The 21,598-nt window shown below is 28.1% G+C and overlaps 1 protein-coding gene across 1 annotated transcript in view; it reads right to left on the reverse strand.

Annotated features, from left to right (window-relative positions):
- Positions 1 to 21,598, reverse strand: part of LOC142328577 (uncharacterized) — a 157,239-nt gene that overhangs the window by 71,443 nt on the left and 64,198 nt on the right. The window contains exon 6 of the mRNA XM_075372345.1: positions 20,979 to 21,238. Within this exon, the coding sequence (XP_075228460.1) occupies positions 20,979 to 21,238 (260 nt within the window). The remainder of the gene's footprint in view (positions 1 to 20,978; positions 21,239 to 21,598) is intronic.

Below are 21,598 nucleotides of genomic sequence, written 5' to 3' on the forward strand. Positions count from 1 at the left end.
CGATAGAGCTCATATTATGGAAACAATTAAACCGATCTTTCAGGATTCTCTTTACCTCACAATTAATTAAATAGTCGGCAAAATTCATTTTTCTATTAAGATAGAAACTTTTTCTTTTATTAAGATAGAAGGATTTTCTTTTGGAGAGAGTCAGATTACAAAAACTTTAACATAGGCTAATACTTCTGGAAAATTTAGTCTCTGAATTTTTAGTTACATAAACCAACGTATAAATGGTTATAAAAATGCAATGTTATATGAAAACTCACCTTATCCTTATTCTCTAAGGATGTAAATCCTTCCTCTTAGAATTTATTCACCATCCTTTAGGAAGCGATCAGAATCTAACCTTAATGCAAATAATAAGCCAATCTCAGAGTTCCAATGAAGAATTTTTTATTCCCGACCTCCACAAGGAGTGAAATATGCTTCGCGAAAATGATAAACCAATTTTAAAAGCGTAGTAGATGAAAACCTTACTACCTAATAGTTCGGTTTTAATTAAATAAAATTCGATTTCATTTTGTTCATACAAGTGAATTTGCAAAATAGAATTAAGGTATTCAGCTTTTATTTGTTTTATTTTTTCACGAACTTTTCGGGAAAAATCTTAAAATCACTAATTACAATTTTCTATTTTTCAAAAAATATTTTCAAGTGGCATTCTATTTAATCCTTTCTCTCTTTGGGAAGCTGTTAAAATTACATTACAAATTTATAAAAGAAATATGTCTTATTCGAAAACCATATTTCTTCCTATATATATATATATATATATATATATATAAGTATATAGGTGTATACTTTTCTTTAGGAAAGAGTAATTGATAGGTGAAAATTGACTTAAAATTAATATTAAGCGAATAATATTCTTTGGTGCGTCGAAAAAACAAACTTTAAAGATGGTTATTCTCGCAAGTGTGTATGTAATACCTACTAATTTAACGCGTTTAAAATAAAATAAATTTAATGCTTATGGGCAGTAAAGAATAAATATTTTTTTCTGTGAGACCTTTTCCTAAAATTATTGAAAACAATTTTATTTCAAGGAACAGTTTCGCAAAAGTTAGCAGAAGTAGTTTCCTCTGTTGTCAAAGAACTTCTTTAATAGAAACGAAGGGGATTAAATATTCTTTTTAGTACCTTTGTTTTTAAATTTTGAGCCTTCTCATCAACTGATTCATAAGAACTCTTGAATAAAATGCTGAACCTAAGTATCCCTCCTATAGTTTACTCAACAAAAGTAATTCTATTATATTATAGTCTGCTGTGAATAAAGGCATTGACCCTCCATTTGAGCAGATGCTGATTTTTTCCTTTTCTTTTCTATTAATATTAAATGAAAGGGGAAAATTAATTCTGGGTAGATGATTGTAATTTAGTTGAAGTAATTCTGGAGAAGTTAGCATATAAAGTAATTTAAAAAATGAACAGGTTACAAATAACTCACGTAAAATTATTGGGAGTAAAATGTTTCCAATACAATTTCTATTTACTGTATTTGTAAAATAATAAATTCTCTTTCTTCTAATGCAATCAATCTGCTTTTCTGAGCAATGAATACGCTTGTTGTAGAATTGGGCTAGACGAGTGTGTGTGTACCATTACGTATGCGCGCGCGTGTGAACACAATAATACTTTTCTAAATTAGTCTTTTTAATATTTTGAATTAATGAAAATTAATAACATGCGATTGCGTGCATATGTACATTCAAGCACACAAAATGTACAAGAAAAGTAGTATATAAGTAAATCTTGATTATTCGCTTCTGCACCCTTTGATTTGAATTATAAGTTTGAGAATTAACTTGGTAAGAAAAAAACCAATTTAAAAAGAAATAACAACAATGTAAGTCAGTAATTAATATTGTTAAATAAGTTTAACAATTCACGAAAAATCTATTTGAAAACTAGTTAATATTTAGATTTAAAAAGTAAACAGTTAAACTTCGCTTCTTATTATGCAGAACTTATAACCTTTAACATAAAATTTAAAAAAAAATCTAAAATGTGAAAATTACCAACGATAATTCAAAAGATTCTTAATAAATACACATAAAAAATTTTCTGTTAAATTTTTTACGCTGCAATCGAAGTACATGACTGAAGTGAAATTATTTTTTTTATAAAAACTTCATCAAATAAATTTTTCTGCTAAGTCTTTGAGATTATTCAGTTACCTTATAAAGTGTCTGGATCAAATCGCCTTCCTCAAACTTATTATCTGATTCTGCGAAGATTAAAGACAATCTGGTGAAATCTACCTTTACGACTAAGAAAGGAGACTGCCCTCCACTCTACTTGGATAACGTTGAAATTTCTCATACGATTACTGTGAGATACCTTGTCTTACACCGAGATCAACGTATGATGTGAAGAAGTCATGAACTAGAGAACAAGAAACAGGTTGACCAGCAATTCAAGCGTATGTATTGGCTTACGGGAAGGGGTTTTCAGTTATTGGTGCAAGATCCTTCTATATAAAACCTTCTTGAAACTGATACAAACGTATGGGATTCAGCGCTGCGGGATGACTAGTGACAGCAATATTAAAGAGTTCCAAAGGTAGTAGAACATGATGTTGAGGAAACTGATCCGAATGCCTTGGTTCGTCAGAGATTCTGACGAAATACATGAATACCTGGGAATCCCATATGTTCGGGATGAAATTTTTTCGGTTCTAAATACATAGTTAAGCTAAATAGACATGTAAATTCCCTTGTTTTGAACCTGACAACGGTGATGTCAAAAGATGATTGAAAAAGGTTCATATGCTGGACCTCAGTAATCGTCGTTGAAGATAGTCTATTTAATTTATTTTTTCCGGTACTATTTGTTGTTACCATTGTTTTAACGCTATTACTGTTTGTTCATTACTGTTTTCATTCATTCATTTATCTTCTATTTAATAAAAAACTTTGCGTGCGAACTGAATGTGTTGATACAAACGGTTCATAAATTGGACAATTTATAGAATCGAGTGATGATAATGCTTTTGACAGAATGAGTGTTTATTGAATCTTACTACAGGTTGATTTTTTAGTCCTGTTACCGAATTGTTAATGTCTGGTAATTTTTTTCTAAGAAAGGGAAATTTTATTTTGTGATACGTAGTTGGTAGCGCTACTCAACCGGTATAGATACGGCAGTGTGAGTTGATTCTCCTTGAGCTGTGTAAACTTTTGTGCCGTTTCCGGTCGTGTTACGAACAGAATGTCTTTTACCATAGAGCAACCAATTTTTTCAGGATGCAAAGATTTGTCTTGTAAAGCGTTAGGATTTTCAACCGCTCAAATTCGACAGTTTTGACTGTTCACATAACCATCGAGATGGATCTAAGCTTCATCACTAAAGAACATTGTGTTTAAAAATTCGATTCCGTTATCATTTACGAGAGACCTAAACCAACGGTAATATTGCAATCGCTTGTTTAAATCTGGAGGCTAAAGCTCTTGGACTAATCGTACGCGATACGGATACAATTTCAATTTTTTAGCAGATTTCAGAACAATAACAAACCAACTTGTGTGGAAAGTTTTCGTAAACTTTTCCGTGGAGAATTGAGCAATCTTATTTTCACATTTTCTAAAACGTCATCTGTCAAGCGAGTTGGTCGACCACTACATTTTCTGTCGCAAACACTACCTGTCTCTCGAAATCGATTCACTAGCCTAGAAATTGAAATTTTTTCTGGCGGAGGAACATCAACAAATTTAATTTGAAATGATTCTTTTACACTCGCGTACGATTTCGTAGCAAAATATTGTTCAAGAATGAAAACTCGTTCTATGGCAAAAGACATTGTTGTGTTCGTAACATGACCGGAAACGGCACAAAAGTTTACACGGCTCAAGGAGAATCAACTTACACTGCCGCATCTATGCCGGTTGAGTAGCGCTACCAACTTCGTGTCACAAAACAAAATTTCCCTTTCTTAGAAAAAAATTATTTTAATGTTTGTTTTTGTGGTGAGTCATCACTGGATAGCCCGCTCTCATGTGATGTTTTAACATACTATTTACTAATGTAGTCAGGAGAAACCGATTATAACATTTTTCTTCTACAGCAAAAAAAAAAAAAACAAAGTAAAAATTATCTAATTTTATTTTTAATAATACCAAAACTTTTTTATTACATGATTTACTTATTTATTTTATTATCTTTATGAGAACGCAGTTCAGTTTCATTGCTATTTCACAAAAGAAAACAAACAGACTAAGAGAATCTTTATAAAAGGGGATACCGTAAAGTATGTCATTTCATACGATGAAAATACAAAGGTAAATTTATTTTATACTTGTGATGGAGAGAGTATTTCAGGTACTCATGTGTAGACTATTATATGTAGTTTCAATCATGCCAGTCGGTTACAAATATTATGATTTGAAATCGTACTTAAAAGAACGCAATTAAAAGTTATCAATTCAGCGAAAAAGATTGCAAATAAAAGAAAGAAATTAAGAAAGAGATGAGGTATATGATTAAGCAGTTTTGTTTACAGTCATCATCAGGTCAATGTCCGTTACTAGCGTCGATTTAATTGGAACCATCAGACTGGGAATCAAAGATGTAGTAATCATTACTGACGATACGACCGGTGATATAGCACAGATATTTCACAATTGATTCTGACCTGACTAGAACCAGAACCTCCTTCACATTATGTGATCCTTTTATCGTTTAATCTAGCGTTTACTAACTTCATACAGTTAACAACCGCAAATAATATTATTGCATTGTGAACTGTAAAAAAAAACTTGTTTTTCTGAAAGTCGAAATACCGTGTTTGAATATCCCTAGCAATTTTTAAATTCCAAGATAAGATTTAAAAAAGAATTGCTGCACACGACTTTTTTAAGTTCATTCTTAAAACCTTTGGATAAATGAATAGTTATTTTGATCTATAAATGAGTTTATATTGTATACAAAATTATATTTATGAAAACAAAATTCAAACCAAGGGTTGTTTTAATAGATTACAGATTGTAAAATATTTTGTTGATTTAATTCTTGCTAACGATAAAAAAATAAAATCAAAATGAAATAATACTTTTTTTTTGTGGTGCGATGATGCACTCTCCTTTCAGGCAGGGTCTGCATCACCAGGAAACCTTAAAAGCGATATTCAATTCGAATTCCACCTTTAAATTATTTACGCTAGTAAAGACATTTTTTCAAGCGGATGAAATAAGTTCGAAGCTCGAAAATAGATTAATTTTAAATGTGTTCAGTATTTGATTTCTAATAGTGAATTAAAAAGATAACTTCAAAACCCTACCTTTATAGTAACCTGGAAGTATTATCTAGGAATCCCGATGTGATAAGCGACATAAGCACTCACCCCCTTCCCTCAACCACTTGCGCGCGATACTTTTTGTTTATACTTCTGGCCGCAGGCTTGTTGGCCGTCTTCGAACATTCATATGAGACTTTTGCCTTAGACCGATCTAAACGGCATTAATTTCGTCCCTTGAAATATAATTTTAAGTTGCAGCGGATGCAGTTTTGAAGAAAGATACAAATTTTCATGAAAAAAATTATAATAGATTAAGGGTAACGATTTATCCATTTAAACAATTTAATGGTTATATAATATAAATAAATAATAAAAAAAACTAAAATAAAAATTCTTAAAAAATAGTTACATTTTAAAAAAATGTTACTAAAAAATAATTTAAAAATAAAAATAAATCAAACGATTATTAAAAATAATAAAAGACTATATAAAAAAAGGTATAAAATTAAAAATAAATAAATGAATAAAAATGTCAAAATACGGGAAATGAGTAAGACGATTTTTCATATCGTTCAGTTTTATGCGTATCCAACACTTTTTTTAAGAAGCGTTATGACGTAGCAGGAATTTTTACTGCTACGTAAGTATATATATATTATTAAAAAAAAAGAAAGTATTTATATATTATTTAAATATGATGTTTTTCTCATATTTACTTTTAAATAGATATAATTTAATAATTTTAATGTTTTCTTTTTAAGTAAAGTCTTTCTTCATAAAATTTAATAAAATATATTCATCGTAATTTTGGATCTATTCCAACATAAAGTAATTTTGAAAATAATCTTATTGACATCAAAAGGTTGTATAATTTTTACTACTGAAAATTGTTGTGAAGTCTTAAAAGAAATTTACTTTCTTATTCTATCATTAAGTATAGACAAAGCTCCTAAAAACAAAACTTATTATCTATAATTTGTTATAAAAGATTAAAAAAAATTAAAAAAAACACACACAAAATAGAAATAATACTAGCTTTTTATTTGAAATTAAAATATTCTCAAAATACTCATATTTTCATAATTACTTTTCTATTTTTATTTTGTACTAGCAGACCCGGCAATGCTTCGCTATTGCTCTCTCTCTCTCTCTCTCTCTCTCTATATATATATATATATATATAGAGAGAGAGAGAGAGAGAGAGAGTGTTTAAATGAACACAATTGAAAATTTGATAAAAAATTCAACTTCACAAATTTTACCTTTCACTTATTCACCTTCCTCTTTCCCTTTCCAATTTCTCCCTTTCACCCTTCTCCCAGTTTCCTTTTTACCCTTTCACGTTTTCCCCTTTTTTCTTTCCACCTTTCCCCTTTTACCCGTTTTCCATTTTCCTCTTTTTCCCTTTTTACCGCGCGTAAATCGGTCCATTAGTTTTTTGGTCATTAGCGGACACACATACGAACATGCCTTTTATAAATATATATGTATATATATATATATATATATATATATATATATATATATATATATATATAGAATAAAAAAGTCTGTTTGTATATTTGTTTGTTTGTTTCGTAAATATATCGACACCGGCCCCACCTAGCGGGTATAGTTTTTGCAAAAATATTTCTTTTCGCGTAACTAATATTCATATTCTGAATATGAACCAAATCGGCCCATAAATATAATTTTTCTAAATATCTCAATCACAGCGCCATCTAGTGGGTTCATTTTTTGGAGAGATAATTCTTTCCACGTAAGTAACATGCATTCTGAATATGAGGCAAATCAGACCATAAATAACATTTTTCGAAATATCTCGACGCCAGCGCCACCTGGCGGGTCCAAATTAATTCAGAAACCTTCCCTGGCATGCGTCCAACCATTCCCCAAAGTTTCATCGCTATCGGATAAACGGTTTAGGCAGGCATAAGAGACATACAGACAGACAAACATTCATTTTTATATATAATAGATTAGACAAAAATGAAAAGGAATTAAAATTTATATTTATAATCATAGCTCTTTTAATAAGATATATTTTTTTCTTAAAACGTGACTTATTATTATCATATTAAAATAATAAATTATTTGTAACCTCAAAACATCTTTTAAATCAAAAATATTTTTTAACTCTACAAAATCTTTAAGGCTTCACTTTTTAAATCACTCTTCTGATTTTGACATTATCCCGAAAATAAAATTTTTAAAAAATATATTCCTAAAACTAAATCGATTGAAGAAAGTGTATGTACAATCTAATTCGGCCAATTTTTAATCCTTCATTAGTTGATCGTGGATATTTTAATAAATATAAATTGTTATAAAGTTTCAAATATGTAATCGGAACAAGCGATGAGTTGTAATGTAGATTGAGCGATGAGGCTGTGGTCGATCCTTTCTGTCCAAGCAGACTGCATCAACTTAGGTTGAAACGGACTGTAGTTGAGCTATGTTATGTGCGCGATTTATTGACACGCGTGGTAGCGGTAGCAGTAACATCATGGCTTTTCTCCTCTTCGTATTAGTTGTTTAAAAAATGTACAGTAGTGTTGGATTTTTTTTCGATCGACCGAATCGAATGAAAGACGTGTTTCAGATTACGTTTTGACTAAGCAGTATTCAACTAAGAGTTTTCAATTGACGGTAGTTAAAATAATTTTTATTTGTTTATGTAGCCGGTCAGCTAGCTAGCCTACAATCTACTGAAAAGAAATGATGACCTTGAAAAAGCAACACAGTGTTAGGTTCAGGTATTGATTTATTTATTTTTTTAAATTTCATACAATATTTTACAAACTAGTTCTAATTCTACATGAATATGATGAATGCATTTTACTATTAAATAATGGCAACAAAATGGCATATGAAATAAATTAAAACTAACACATTATAATAAATCAGACGGGTTGAGAAGTAAATTTCACCGGAATAAATTACAGTACATTGTTATATACATACGAACAAGAATATAATTTACGTACATTTTGTATTTACTTCTAAAAAAATTAAATATAGCTCTATTATAAATTATTAAAAAAATATAATATGGCATTCATATAAGTTTGTTATGTTATAGTGAAATGATTTAATTGGATAGATGATAAGCTAAATATAGTGATAAATGGAGAGTCTTACTAAATTTGTAGTTAAACAGTTATCATGTTTGAGCAAAACATGAATCTAAAATAATATGAAACAATGAATATAAATGGCAAAGCAGAACTTTTATCTAAAAATCTATTATTACTTTGAATAGGCGAAATTTAATCGATGTAAAAATTATATAAATTGATTCTCTGGAGATTGATGTGATTTAAGAATTAATTAAATAAGTAATTTGGCGTTTAATTTTTGTAATATGAAAAGACTAAGAATAAATTAAATAATTCATGACGATAATATAAGTGTAAATAATTATAACGAAATAATATTATTCCGTGTTAAACTAAGTGAGGAAATCTCTGTAAGCTTTATATTAGAAATTACAAAAAAATCAACGAAAAAAGGGATATAAACAAAAACCGTATTGGTCTGTTTTCTTTTAGATCATCTGATGTATTAAAAGTGAACTACAGATTGTAAGAGTATAATTTTTGGTAACTCTATCTTTCATTTCTCATTATTAACTACAAAAAAAATAAATAAATAAAATGAATAAATCGGTGCAATAAATATTAAAATTCGTTTTGTAGTGTACTAGAGATTTTAGAATTATGTTTTGGTAGGAAGATTGTAAAAGTTTAACAGATAAGGAGCGAAGAAAAAAACAGGTCATACCATGTCTTCAAGAAGAAAAAAATGTTTTCCTCTTAATACGGATTTAAAAGTATTAATAAATAAATACAAAAATTGTTGTGTTCAACAAGCTATTTTTGAGAAATTATACATTAGAAAACAGTAAAAAATAAAATGGAATTTGAGCTCATTGTTATAAAAAGATGCTGAAAAATGCTATAAGCGTACAGAATGAAGAATTTGACAAGGAGGTAAGAAAAAATATTGACAAAGAACCGTGTTGAAAGGAAAGTTTTAAGATTAGCTAAGTATTTTAAGATACTTAGGATTGTAATTTGATGAATAAATGGTAAAAACTGTTCGGTTACTGATTAGGACGGTGAAGTCTCTCTGACTACTGATTTATTTAAAAGTTAAAATAAAAAATTAAACATTTAAAAATTTGTACATTATTTGTTATAGTTTAATATTTAGATACAGGTGTGCCTAAGCTAATATGTTCAACTAATACGCTCTCAGGTAACTTTGTGGTAAATTACAAAAAACTGTTACCTTTAAACAATTTTTCAGTACATTTAAATAGCATTTAAAAATATAATAAATCTAAGGTAATTAAATTAAACAAAAAAAATTAATGAATTGTGTCGAACCTAGCCTGATAGATAAATAATGTGTGATAAAAGTAGGATTATAAACTATTCGGGTTTTACACAGTTTTTTTAAAAACATAAATTTTTTTTGCACGTTAGGGTTTTTATGAAAAAGAATTTATAAATTAAAAATAATTTCCTAATACATAAGTAGCGAATATTATTTTAATAATTTTTATTCGATGAAGGCTCTTGTACAATCTATACGAGTATATTTAGTTATTTAATGAGGACATTTAATTATCAGTCAATTATTTGGGTAGTATGTTACCCTAAGTTTAAGATCATCATATCATTATATTTAAAGAATATTAAAAAATACATTTTTTAAAGTAATTAGTAGGAAAGTAAGAAAAAAAACTAAAAGGTTTTTAAGATTGTGCGTAGTCCAAGAAGTTTTTTTTTCAGAAAAGATTATTTTTATTGTAGATTTTACTTTAATAGAGTTTTGACAAATAACCTGTAATGTTTTTGGTAATATAAAATAAAAAAAATATTTATTAACCTTCCGATGTACAATAAGTAGGAGCAAATTTTTCTATCATACTTTCAATTATATCTAACAAGAGCTAGTAATAAAAGATCCTAGTAGAAATTAAGATAATTACTTAAGGTTCTCTTTTAAATGTATTCTAAGTTTTATTACTATGAAAATTATTAGAATAAACATCAAGTTTTAAACGTGTTTTCATTGTAAATAAATATTAATTACGAAAAAATTGAACCCTTTTGATAATAAAAAAGAAATAAAATAAAATTTGCAATGGTTGTTTACTTTGATTAAATCGTGTACCGGCTTCCTTTTACGATACAGACATTAGGTAACCCTGGATAATTGCGGGGAATGTATGTGGTTATATAACTTATTATTTAAAAATTTTATTTTAGTAAATAGTGACTTGATTTCATTTACATTTTAAATTGTAAAAAATACAATTGTAGAAAAACAAATAAATTGTTACGAATTTAAACTTTTAGGCATCTGCCACGTAGATATTCAAAATGATGTATATTTATTAGTGCGTGAGTTTACTCGGCAGAGGAGTTAACTTTCGCTTTCACTGTTACGAAACTGGACCTATGACCTTAGTTTGCAAACATTGTTGCAGTTCGTTTATCGCGAATCACATATCATCTTTTTTATTCCAAAACGCTCTTATTAACTTATTTGAAAAAGTAACAGATTAAAGATCTACAGTTTATTTGTGCCCACGCTTGCAAATTATTTATTTAAGAGATTTTTACTTAACAGAAAGAAAATTGAAAAGTTATAAATTTAAGTGTATAAACTTAGGTAGTTTTTATAAGTTAAAATTTTATCTCACACCTAAATACAAGTTAATATTTATGCAGAAACAAATGTTAAAAAAAACTTTAAGCTAAAATCATCTACTTTATTTTTTTTAATTAGTCATCTTCTTTAGTTAACTTTAGAATGCATAGGTCTCGTAAGAGAACGATAAGATACCATTAGCAAAAAATTGATTTATAATTAAATATTTTATTAAATTTTGTTAGGATGTATTTCTAGTTTTCTTTTACCACATTTTAAAATTGCCATTCCGCAAAAGAAAAAGAAATCTCTCTAGTAAAAGTGTTTTTCATTTAAACCTCTCTTTTTAAAATTTAACTTAGGTATTCTTTAAAGTCAGATTTATCTGTATGTGGTTTATAAAGCTTGTGTTAAAAAGTATTTTTTTCCGTATCAATATAAAAAAAAATAATAAACATAAAGAATAACTTTAAAATTAATGAGAACAAAATAATGTTTAATTTTACATTTTAAAATTGATATTTACCTTCGTGTTTTTTGGATAAAATTTCAATTTAAAAATCATTTATAGTAAATTTATATAAATTGTCTATTATTACGAAGTAAATTTATTTATTTCATAAAACGAGTTATAAGGAAAAGTCATTCAAAAAAATTAAAAAAATTATTCATCGAAGAGCGCACTGAATGCGCATTATGCTTCATTCTAATACGTGATTCTTAATATATGTCACCGATTAACTTTCCCTCAGATTCTGTGCTAAGGGAAAGCTCTGGTTATACTTGCTGCCGGTAATTTTTTTTTTACTCATTACGAATTATTAAATGCAAATCAAACACACGAAGACTTTCACACGCCCTTAAGAAATTTAATTTCCTAATTCATTATTAATTGTTAAAATTTAAGTTAATTATGTTTGAACAACATATACGCATTGAGATTTTGATTTGTCAAAACATTGACAGATTTTGATTACGAATCAAAATTTTACTTTTATGATCGTGCTTGGAATAATTTATTTATGTTCTGTAACAAAAGACCAGTGAACTTAATTTTTTATCTTTTAGAGGTGGCGGATAATGATGAAAAATTTCCAATCACTTGTCAGAAAAAAAATAATGGGTTGTGTGGTAACTTGCAATTACTGATCCTGATTTTGCTAAAAAAAATCATCAGAAAAAATAATTTTTTTGTTGGAGTCAGCGATAAAAACAAACAAATAAATAAATTGAATACATTTTACGTTTTGAATATTTAATACATATAATCCTGACCGTATCTTTATAAAAATATTATGTTTAAAACCGCTGAAAAATAAGGATTCTTTGACATGAAATTTAGTGTGCTGTTAATACTCAGGAAAACTATTAGACAGATTAAAAAAGACTTTTGACTATTTGTAAACAATTTTCCATTTGGATAATAACTTTTAATTATCTTATAACAAAAATAAAATGACAACGATCGATAACGTGCTGGTAAAATTTTGAAAAACTAAATTTTGTAAGCAAGTTTTCAAAGATAGTTTTATAAATATGCAAGTTAGAAGAGATTATAATAGCTTTTTTGAATCAACTGACAGGTTAAAAGCATGAAATGATAGTTACATATTACTTACTTTGGGTATGGGTGACGAGTTCTAACAATTCAGATTCACTTTTCATTTTCAGTACCATGTTAAAAGCAGCTAAATAACGTAAAATTTACAAACATGCGTTACCATTTTTTTTAATTTCTTTCTTTTAGAAGTTATAATGTTAATATTTATATAAAACACTTCTTTTCGTTTCTTTTTTGAGTATTTTATCTGATTAAGCGATAAAAGATTAATTTATTATAAATATACCTTTCATTAATTTCTATGACCGACGAAGTTATGTGGTATCACACTCTGGGAAGTATAGACTGTAGGAAGTTTGTAAACCAAAACGTAAAGATTTTTCAAAATATATCAGGAGAAAATTTATGTATTCAGCACAAAACATTGAATATAGTTAGGAAAGGAATGTCTAATTTGAATTAAATTTTGTCTTTCAGGAACACCCGGTTTAAATTTAAAATAATCTTGCCGTTAACCTTCTGTATAAACACTCGTCAAATTAATGGTAAGATTTATCCTTAAGGTTTATTCTAAATTGTAGACTATGCTCTCAATTTTTGTATATTTTAAGTATTTATAATCATAGTAAATGATATTGACAGTAATTAAACGGTAAAAATAATAATAATATAATCCTTGAAATTATTTTTTCTTTAGAAAATAAAGCAAGCGGTAATTGTGTGGTTTCATTTTGTTTAACACGCAATTCGTTATTTTCATCTGACCTTAAATTTCGGTGAATGTATGTAGTATTATTATATAAAAAGTAAGTTATTATTTACTTATAATTATTTTTAAGATATATTGTCAATAACCTAAATTAATAAATGTGCATTAAATAATAGTGTACAAGTTATGCGTGTATGAAATTAATAATATTACACTTTTACGTTTTAAATCAAGAAGTAAATAATTCTTCAGCGTCACAAAACCCAGTTACCGTTAAATATTACTTTTTCTTTTTCTTTTAGAAAAAAATATATATAGGAGAATAATAAACGTACTAAAAGCTTATTCATTTAGACAGAAAAACCGATTAAGGTAACTTAAGTTTCCATTAAAAAACAAACAAAAATTAGTCGTATGTAGTTTAACACGGATAGTTAAATTACTTGGTGGTTAAATTAATGATTAAATGAGAAATGATGCGCGATTTTTTAATGAAATAATATAAATGAATGTTTTGATTATCGGTGGTAAATAATTATGTTAAATATGTCTGTGAAATATTACACTAATAAACTATGTAACTCTTATAATAAATAATATTAAAATGAACACTATATATGTAACAATAAAATCTATGAAAGTAGCAAAGAAATTGTATTATTTATAAATAATAAAATATATCACATTAAATTATGGTAACTTCATTTTTTTAATTATCGTACTATAAACTGGCCGAAGAAAAAATATTTTAAATTATTCAATGAATATTTGATACAAAAAAAGATAAAAAAATTAATCTGACTAAAAATATTTTTTGGCACTCTTGCTCACTATTTTTGAATATTTTCTAATAAATATTTCAGTTATTTAAAAAAAAGTTCTTTATCATTATGTATTTTACTTGTAATATACCTTTCATAACATAAAAGATCTGTTTGCCGTTAAAGATAAATCTTTTTGCCAATAAAAGATCAATACCATTTCATAAAATTATGGCTGTCTTTGAATACAAATTTCATCAAATATATCATCTTACTAATTAAATTAAAACATCTAAATTTAACTTACGTATCATAATTATGAAGTGAATTGTTAGTAATATTTATTCTGTAATTATCATTATTTCCTTCATTTAGCGGTTTAATATATTATAAATAACCTTACGGTAAAACATAATACTGTTATTTTCATTAATAATATTTTTAATACAATAATATATTTAGTATTGCACAAAAGAATCTGAAGATCCGGAATCGCTAGAAATGACGAATCGGCTAAAAGATCGTCCCTGAATAGGTACTGGTGAGTGATTTTCAACGTTATGATTTTCAACTTTTTGATTCTGGATTTGCGGTTGAACCGTTGTAAAATCAATATTAAAATAATTGTTTGAGTCCTGTTGAGGTACGGTAAGGAATTCAGTAGCCGCATCGTCATTTGTCGACTGAGCTTCTAACGTGAAAGAAGGACTTTGAGAAAACGATGGGATTATCTGTTGCTGAATTCGTTGTTGTGGTTGTTGCTGAACAAACTGCTGGAATGGTGGGAGCAGCTCGGGGTGTTCGTCTGAACTTAGAGAAATTGATGGTAAAATCTGAACGACTTGATCGTCTTGTTGCTGCGGTGGAGCTTTACCGTTAGAAAGCGGAAGATAGCCTTCCGTTTGTTTCTTACTAAATCGATGATCGTTCGGCCCTAAAAGAAGTTGCGGTCTGTAAGTTGTCGGTCTTAGTGTCTCCTGAACGTTGAAAAGAGGTAACACATTTTCGTAATTAAAAGAATTCTGATTCGATTGAAGCTGTAACTGCTGCTGAAGTTGTTGAAGTTGCTGCTGCTGCTGCTGCTGCTGTTGCTGTAGCTGTTGCTGTTGCTGTTGCTGAACTTGTTGATATTGCTGAATTTGTTGATGTTGTTGAAGTTGCTGCTGCTGCTCTTCCTGTTGCCGATACAGTTGCTGTTGTTGTTGTTGGAAATTTCCCCCCTTTTCTTGTTCACTGTTCACCTGAACGGACTGTTGGAGGGCCGAGAATTGGAGGGATCGAGACCTTTTCTGCAACAGGACAGAAAAAGAAAAGCGACCTTAATTATGTAATTCCTTCCTTCGGCCCTCCACAGCTTTCTCGCATCTTGGCATAAAGACAACCCGATAAATATATTGAGCGATTTGCATTACAATTAAAGCAACAATCAAGTATCAATACATTTCATTAAATTTAGACATCTTTAGCCATTTCATGATACGATAAAACTACAATTTTTTTGGAATTTTAATTCCAAAATATACCATATTCTTTATTTTTCGAAAAAAATAAGTATGGCAACATGAAGTGAGGGCATCGAATAGTTTCATATAATATATACATTTTCAAGTTAATGTATTTTTCATAATAAATAAAAGTAAAGAATTATTGCATTTAGAGCTCATTCAAACATGCTAAAAGTATTTAAATATGTTGGAAAAACATCCAGTAATTAAAAGAAGATGTAAAATTACGAGCAAAAAAATTTCAATAAAATTTAAAACTAATACAGAAATCTTAGGTTAAAAATAAATCACAAAAACGAACGATACTTGAAGTTATAAACATTCTTTTAAAGGATCGTATAAAAATAATTTCAGAGCTCTACAATAACTGTTTATTAGTAGTAAGCCAGTGAAAAATTTGGTTCTTGATAAAAATTAGTTTTAATTAGGTCCTTGCGCTTAATACGTGAGTATAGGGATATATTTTCTTTGAGAGAAATGTTTTGAAGTTTTTTAATATTTTACATGAAAGAATAAATGCTTCCTTTAGTTTGGAATTTGAGATTTTTACCTATAGTTTACTACCATCTTTTTTTTTAAATTTCTTTTTGTAAGGTATTACCTTGATTACTATAATACCATTTCATTTGGACTCCAGTATTATCTCTATAAAATTCTAGATAATTTTTTCCAATTTTAATCAAATACGTGTTTTTTGATCGCATAATTTTTCATAAGTTGAACTTACGTTACGTTATAATGCATTTTACTTCTGCAGTAGCTCTCCGCTTATGTGGTAATTGAATTTAAAAACAAAGGAGTATTTCTACAAAAAAATTTTTGTTTATGAATTATGAAAAGCAATAAATAAATATATATATGTAATATGAAATGTTCTAATAAAAAAAGTTTTGTTTTTATTTCTCCATCATTATATCATGCAATTGAAATTAAAATGTTTAAAAATTCCTAAGTAGAATTTTATTAATGGAATAGTTTTTAAAAGAATCTATTCTATCCTGTAGAATGTTACATAAAATAAAATTAGAAATTCTTCTCGGAAGGAGTTTTAACACTAAAAAACAAAACCGAATTAAAATTGATTATTTTTAATTATTTACAATTAAGCTTTACAGTAGAATTTTGAATTAGAGCTTTACAGTAGTAATATTATCGATTGATTATTACCGCTTATCATTTGTGTATTTGCGTAATGTCAGTCTGCTAGAATTTCTTAGGAAAGATTGAAATTAATTTTTTTTAATTTTTTTTATTAATACTCTACTTGTAAAATTCGAACACAGGTAGAGTAAAAGCCTACATTCGGTAAACCCTGAACTATTTTATTTATTTTTTGTGGTTAGAAATACGATATACCGTATAAGTTTTTATTTCCAATGTAAGTTATAGTGAACTAATAAAGTAGAAAATTAGCATTATATTAAATTATACATTTTCTTAAAATTGACTAAAGTTTCTATTTTATTAAAGAAAGAATAGAAGTATCACCTAGTAACAAAAAACAATGTTAAGTGGAGCATAAGAAGTCATTATCTATTCCTAAAATTGATTTGAATTTTTTAGTTTATGAACTAGTTCGTTGCTGTTTTGAGGTTAGATAAATAATAAAAAAAAAAAAAAATCGTTATACAGCTAATAGAAAATGATGAGTAATCTAAAAAAAGTGTAAAAACATACTTCAAAGAACGGTTTTAAAGAACATGCAAATAGGTCTAAATAAAGAGAAATGAGATTTCCAAATTTTAATCATTATTTAAACTATTATCGGAAATTTATTAATTTCAGTCTTTAAGTATTTCTACTATTTAATTGTATTCGGTACTATTTTACTGGATCGTACGATAATCGATTTTTATCATACATTAGACTGAAAACTGAGTAAACAGAATTATTTAATGTGAATACGGGGTTAATAACCTGTAGTTAAGAGTTAACCTGTAGTTACGGTTATTTTTAACACAGGGTGGGTGATTTGATCTCCGTTGAAGATAATAATTTCCTGACGACTTCTTTTTTTTTAATTTCTGATTACCCAATCCATGTATGTACGAGTACTTATTTAATAAAAGTATTGTAATAAAATTTTAATATTTTCCGTAATATAATAATAACAGTAATCATTTATTACCGTGAGTTTTATATGAATGATGGTATAAACATATATGTATTATGTAACAATATTCTAATTTGCAGACTAAAACAGGATTTGTAGTTGCATAATGCAGTTCTGCTGGGGGTCACAGCTCTGAACGTTGTAATGGCGGGTCATTCACAAAATGATGCATTCATGTACAAGTATGTGTATAATAGTGTATAACAGCGCAATACGGTAGATTATAGGGAGTAAAGTAATTACAATGAAAGGTTTGCACAGTTTTAGGTCGGCAGGCGGCAAGCTGGCTGGCTGAATGACCTTTCACGCGCTAGTAGGAAACTACTTCGTCTCTAAACAGCAAACATCATCTTCTAATTTCGAATTACCGGTATTAGGAGTTGAAATTAGACATTTATTCCTCTCACGCATTGACGATTATTACGAATGTTATACGGTGTAATCTTTGTATGCAATGTGTAAAATAAAAAATGAAATTCTTTATTTCATTCACCGGTCTTTCCTTTTTTTCTTAAAGAAATTTAAAAAAATCCTAATCTTGAAATCAGTTTTTAATGCTAATTAGATTAATCATTTTATATTTTCTTGTTACTGTTTTTTTCCGCAAACAATTTTACTATTTCTCCATCAAGTAGGTATAATAACCAAGAGATCTGCTACGAAAAAGATGCTTTGAGTTACGTGTTTATTAAAACAAGCGTCTTATAATCTTTTTCTATTAGGGTAATACCAAAATGCCTGCATAAGGTTGGGCGCCTGATTAACTCACACGAGATATTATTAGAATAACCCAAAACGCCTGTACTAGTTTTGGACTGATATCATAACGTCCCAGTAACTTTGACAATTAGAAACAACAATTGGCTGTTCTGTAAATAACGTCAAACTAACCTAATAGCAATAGAAAAATTTTGAAAAAAATATTTTTATAAATTGAAAAAATTAGATGAATATATAAGAAAGTAGCTTCATGGAAAAATAACGATTAATTTATTATTCAAATATGTACGGACATGTTTGGAAGATTTTTTATCTTCACCTCATTGCTTTTAAACTTGAAAATAAAATTGGAAAACCCTAGTTTGATCGAGTCAAGGGTTAAGAAACAAGATAGCTTTGTTTGTAGCTAAAATTTCAGTGCAACGGTGTCGGAATATTAACAAAACTGTTTACGCTTAGTTTTTCATTTCAAGAACGATTGTTTAAAACATTAAAAAAAATTAAATATTCTTCGGAATGATGGATTTGACGGAATCAGTAATCGAATAATTTCCAATTAATCAATGTCGGGGTCATGCAGAAACTGTGAAAGTGAATAATAATCTCACGGAAAAAATAGGGAACCATCTATCTTAATAAACTCCTCTTTAATTTGCGCTGAGAATAGCTATTTAGAGACGGAGTAGTGAACTATACGGTTATCAACAGCATACATCATGCTAATGACCTCCGTTTGATGATAATTTGAAGAAATCAATAAATTTTGTGGTGGAATTATTTTTGAAAATGGATTAACATAACTAATTTGAATATTTGAAAGACCAAGTTTGTCATTAAGGCCATAAATCCACCAGATCTTGGCTTAAGAGTCATCCATTTCCTAATAGGTAAGGTGTAACGTTGAAACTATCTAAGGTGTACCTTGAAGGAAAACTGGGAACATTCAGAGGAAATAAATGTAAATCTTGATTGCAGTTCCCTAAATTTGACCGCACGATTCTCTCTTCCTAGTCAATTCATCAATACCTCTTGAAAACTAACTTTTAGAAGGATATAAGTAGGTGTCAAAACGTTTTACAGATTGATTCGATATGATTTTGTAACAATCTGTTACCGATTGGAAAGAATCATGTAATATTGTACTACTAGTTAAGAATATTTTCTACACCGTTTCAAAAGAATGTATATGTATCAGTAGTTAATTTCTTTTAGATGTTTAACATTCTTGACGGCCAAGTTCCTTGTACGAAAGCCTTGTGTTCGGCTGAGAGATCGCGATTTTTGTACAATTCCTTAATATGAATTAAAGTTCCTTGTTTAAATGTAGACTGTGAAATTGGAAAAAAAAATAGCAGTATAAATTTATTTAATTCAAATAAATTAAATTTATTATTTGTTTACTCTTCGTGTAAAAATTAAATAATAATTTAAATCTTCGTTAGCTTTCTAACTAAACTGGATTACATTGTCTAAGCTCAAGTTTTTCTCCTTCTGTTTGTTTATTTTTGGCTCTGCAGACGTAAACAGTGTCCTTAAAAAACTTTCTGTTTCATAGTTTAAGTTAAATCTCAACAATCAAATGTCTTTTCATTACGGTAAAGTAGTTTTAGCACAATAAATTATTATTAAACTTCAATTTATTCTACTTACAAATTTTCTTCTGTTGTACTATCAATTTAATACCAAAATAATGTAGCTAAATTTCAACTCAAACTATTAATCATATTTTAATTAATTTGCTTCATCATTCTATTGATGCATTGTAATAAATTACCGTTTGTTATAATTTCAAATTCTAGTTATAGTTCAAACTTTTTTTCTTTGAGTATAAAAATCTTAATAAAGTTACGGATTCTTTGCAAATCTGGGGGACACCACTTCTATCGTTGAGAAAATTATCCATACAAAACGAATACTAATGGTTATTACAAGGACCTGTAAGTGATTTCGCAAATTTATAACACGATAAAAATAACTGTTACATGACAGTATTAGCTGTTTTATATAAGGACTTCAAACGAATTTTATTGATTAATTTAAATGGATATTTTTCACCCATGAAAGACAAATTATTTATTTATTTTTAATTAGAAACAATTGAGGTAGATGTAGAAATATAAACGTAAATGTCAAAGTTTTCAGAGTATTATTTTAAAATGGACATATAATAAAAAAAGAAGATTAAACATATTAACTTTCTACCGTTTTGGACCGTTAGTTTTATAATTTTTGATTATTGGATTAAGGTGTGGTTGCTTGATAACAAGAACAGTAATAAACTAATCAATATATCTTAATAGAATTAATTCAGATAAAAAATTCATTTACTACTTTAATCTTCGCTAAAGGAGCTTTTAAAATGATTTTAATATCTCAAACATTGTTAATATATCTCTTGATTTTGTCACAAAATCACTTGGACACATATTTACCATTTTTTGTTAACAGTAACGAAAAATTATAAATGTTTCTAGAACCGAGTAAAATAAATTTTAATTGCATCGAATACGATAACGTGTAAATAAAAATATATTTACAAAAAACTAAAGATAAATTATAAATGAAAACATATATACATATTTACAAACTGAAATATGTTTAGAATAAATAAATAAAATGGACATTCTCTGTTCAAGTTTTTTTACGTGTTTTCTTGAGAATTACCTTACTAATACCTGATAAAATAATTTTGTGTTGGTATTCGGTTACCTGTGGAGATACTCCGAGCATCTTAAGCGATGGAGGAACATTTAAGTTTCGGCCGAGTTGGATATGACCGAAGTCGACTGTAAATGCTTCACACCAGACTCCAAAGTGACCGATGTCGAAAACTGTGAGATCTCCTGGCAGAGTTAGAACGATAGTTTTACGGTCGTATCTTCTCAATGGATTTTCTTTTCCGTTTTCATCCGGGACTCTTATACCTTGAGGACTGGGTTTGCTGCCTCTACCAACCCAGAATTTAGCGTCTGTAAAAATAAATATCATCAATTTTGCTAGCGCTTAGACTAAATATTATGAAATACACCTAGAAATCGTTTAATCTGTTGTAATTAGAGTAGATTAAATGTAGATAGTATTGAATTTTTATGCATTTTTTGCTCGTTTTTTTTTAAGTTAAACCATGTATTCGTTATTTAATGAAAAAAATGTTTACAATGAAATTTATTTAATCTCGAGATGTGAACGTGATTGTTAAACATTAGAAAAGATTTGATTTGACGATGTACATATCCAGATCGAAGGTACTACATATGAACTGCACATTAATTCCGTAAAAGTTAACATTATTTTACGAAAAATTTAATAGAGAAAACGCCCAAAAACTA

This window comes from Lycorma delicatula, chromosome 1, assembly GCF_047948215.1.
Source record: "Lycorma delicatula isolate Av1 chromosome 1, ASM4794821v1, whole genome shotgun sequence".
In the NCBI taxonomy this organism is placed as follows: domain Eukaryota; kingdom Metazoa; phylum Arthropoda; class Insecta; order Hemiptera; family Fulgoridae; genus Lycorma; species Lycorma delicatula.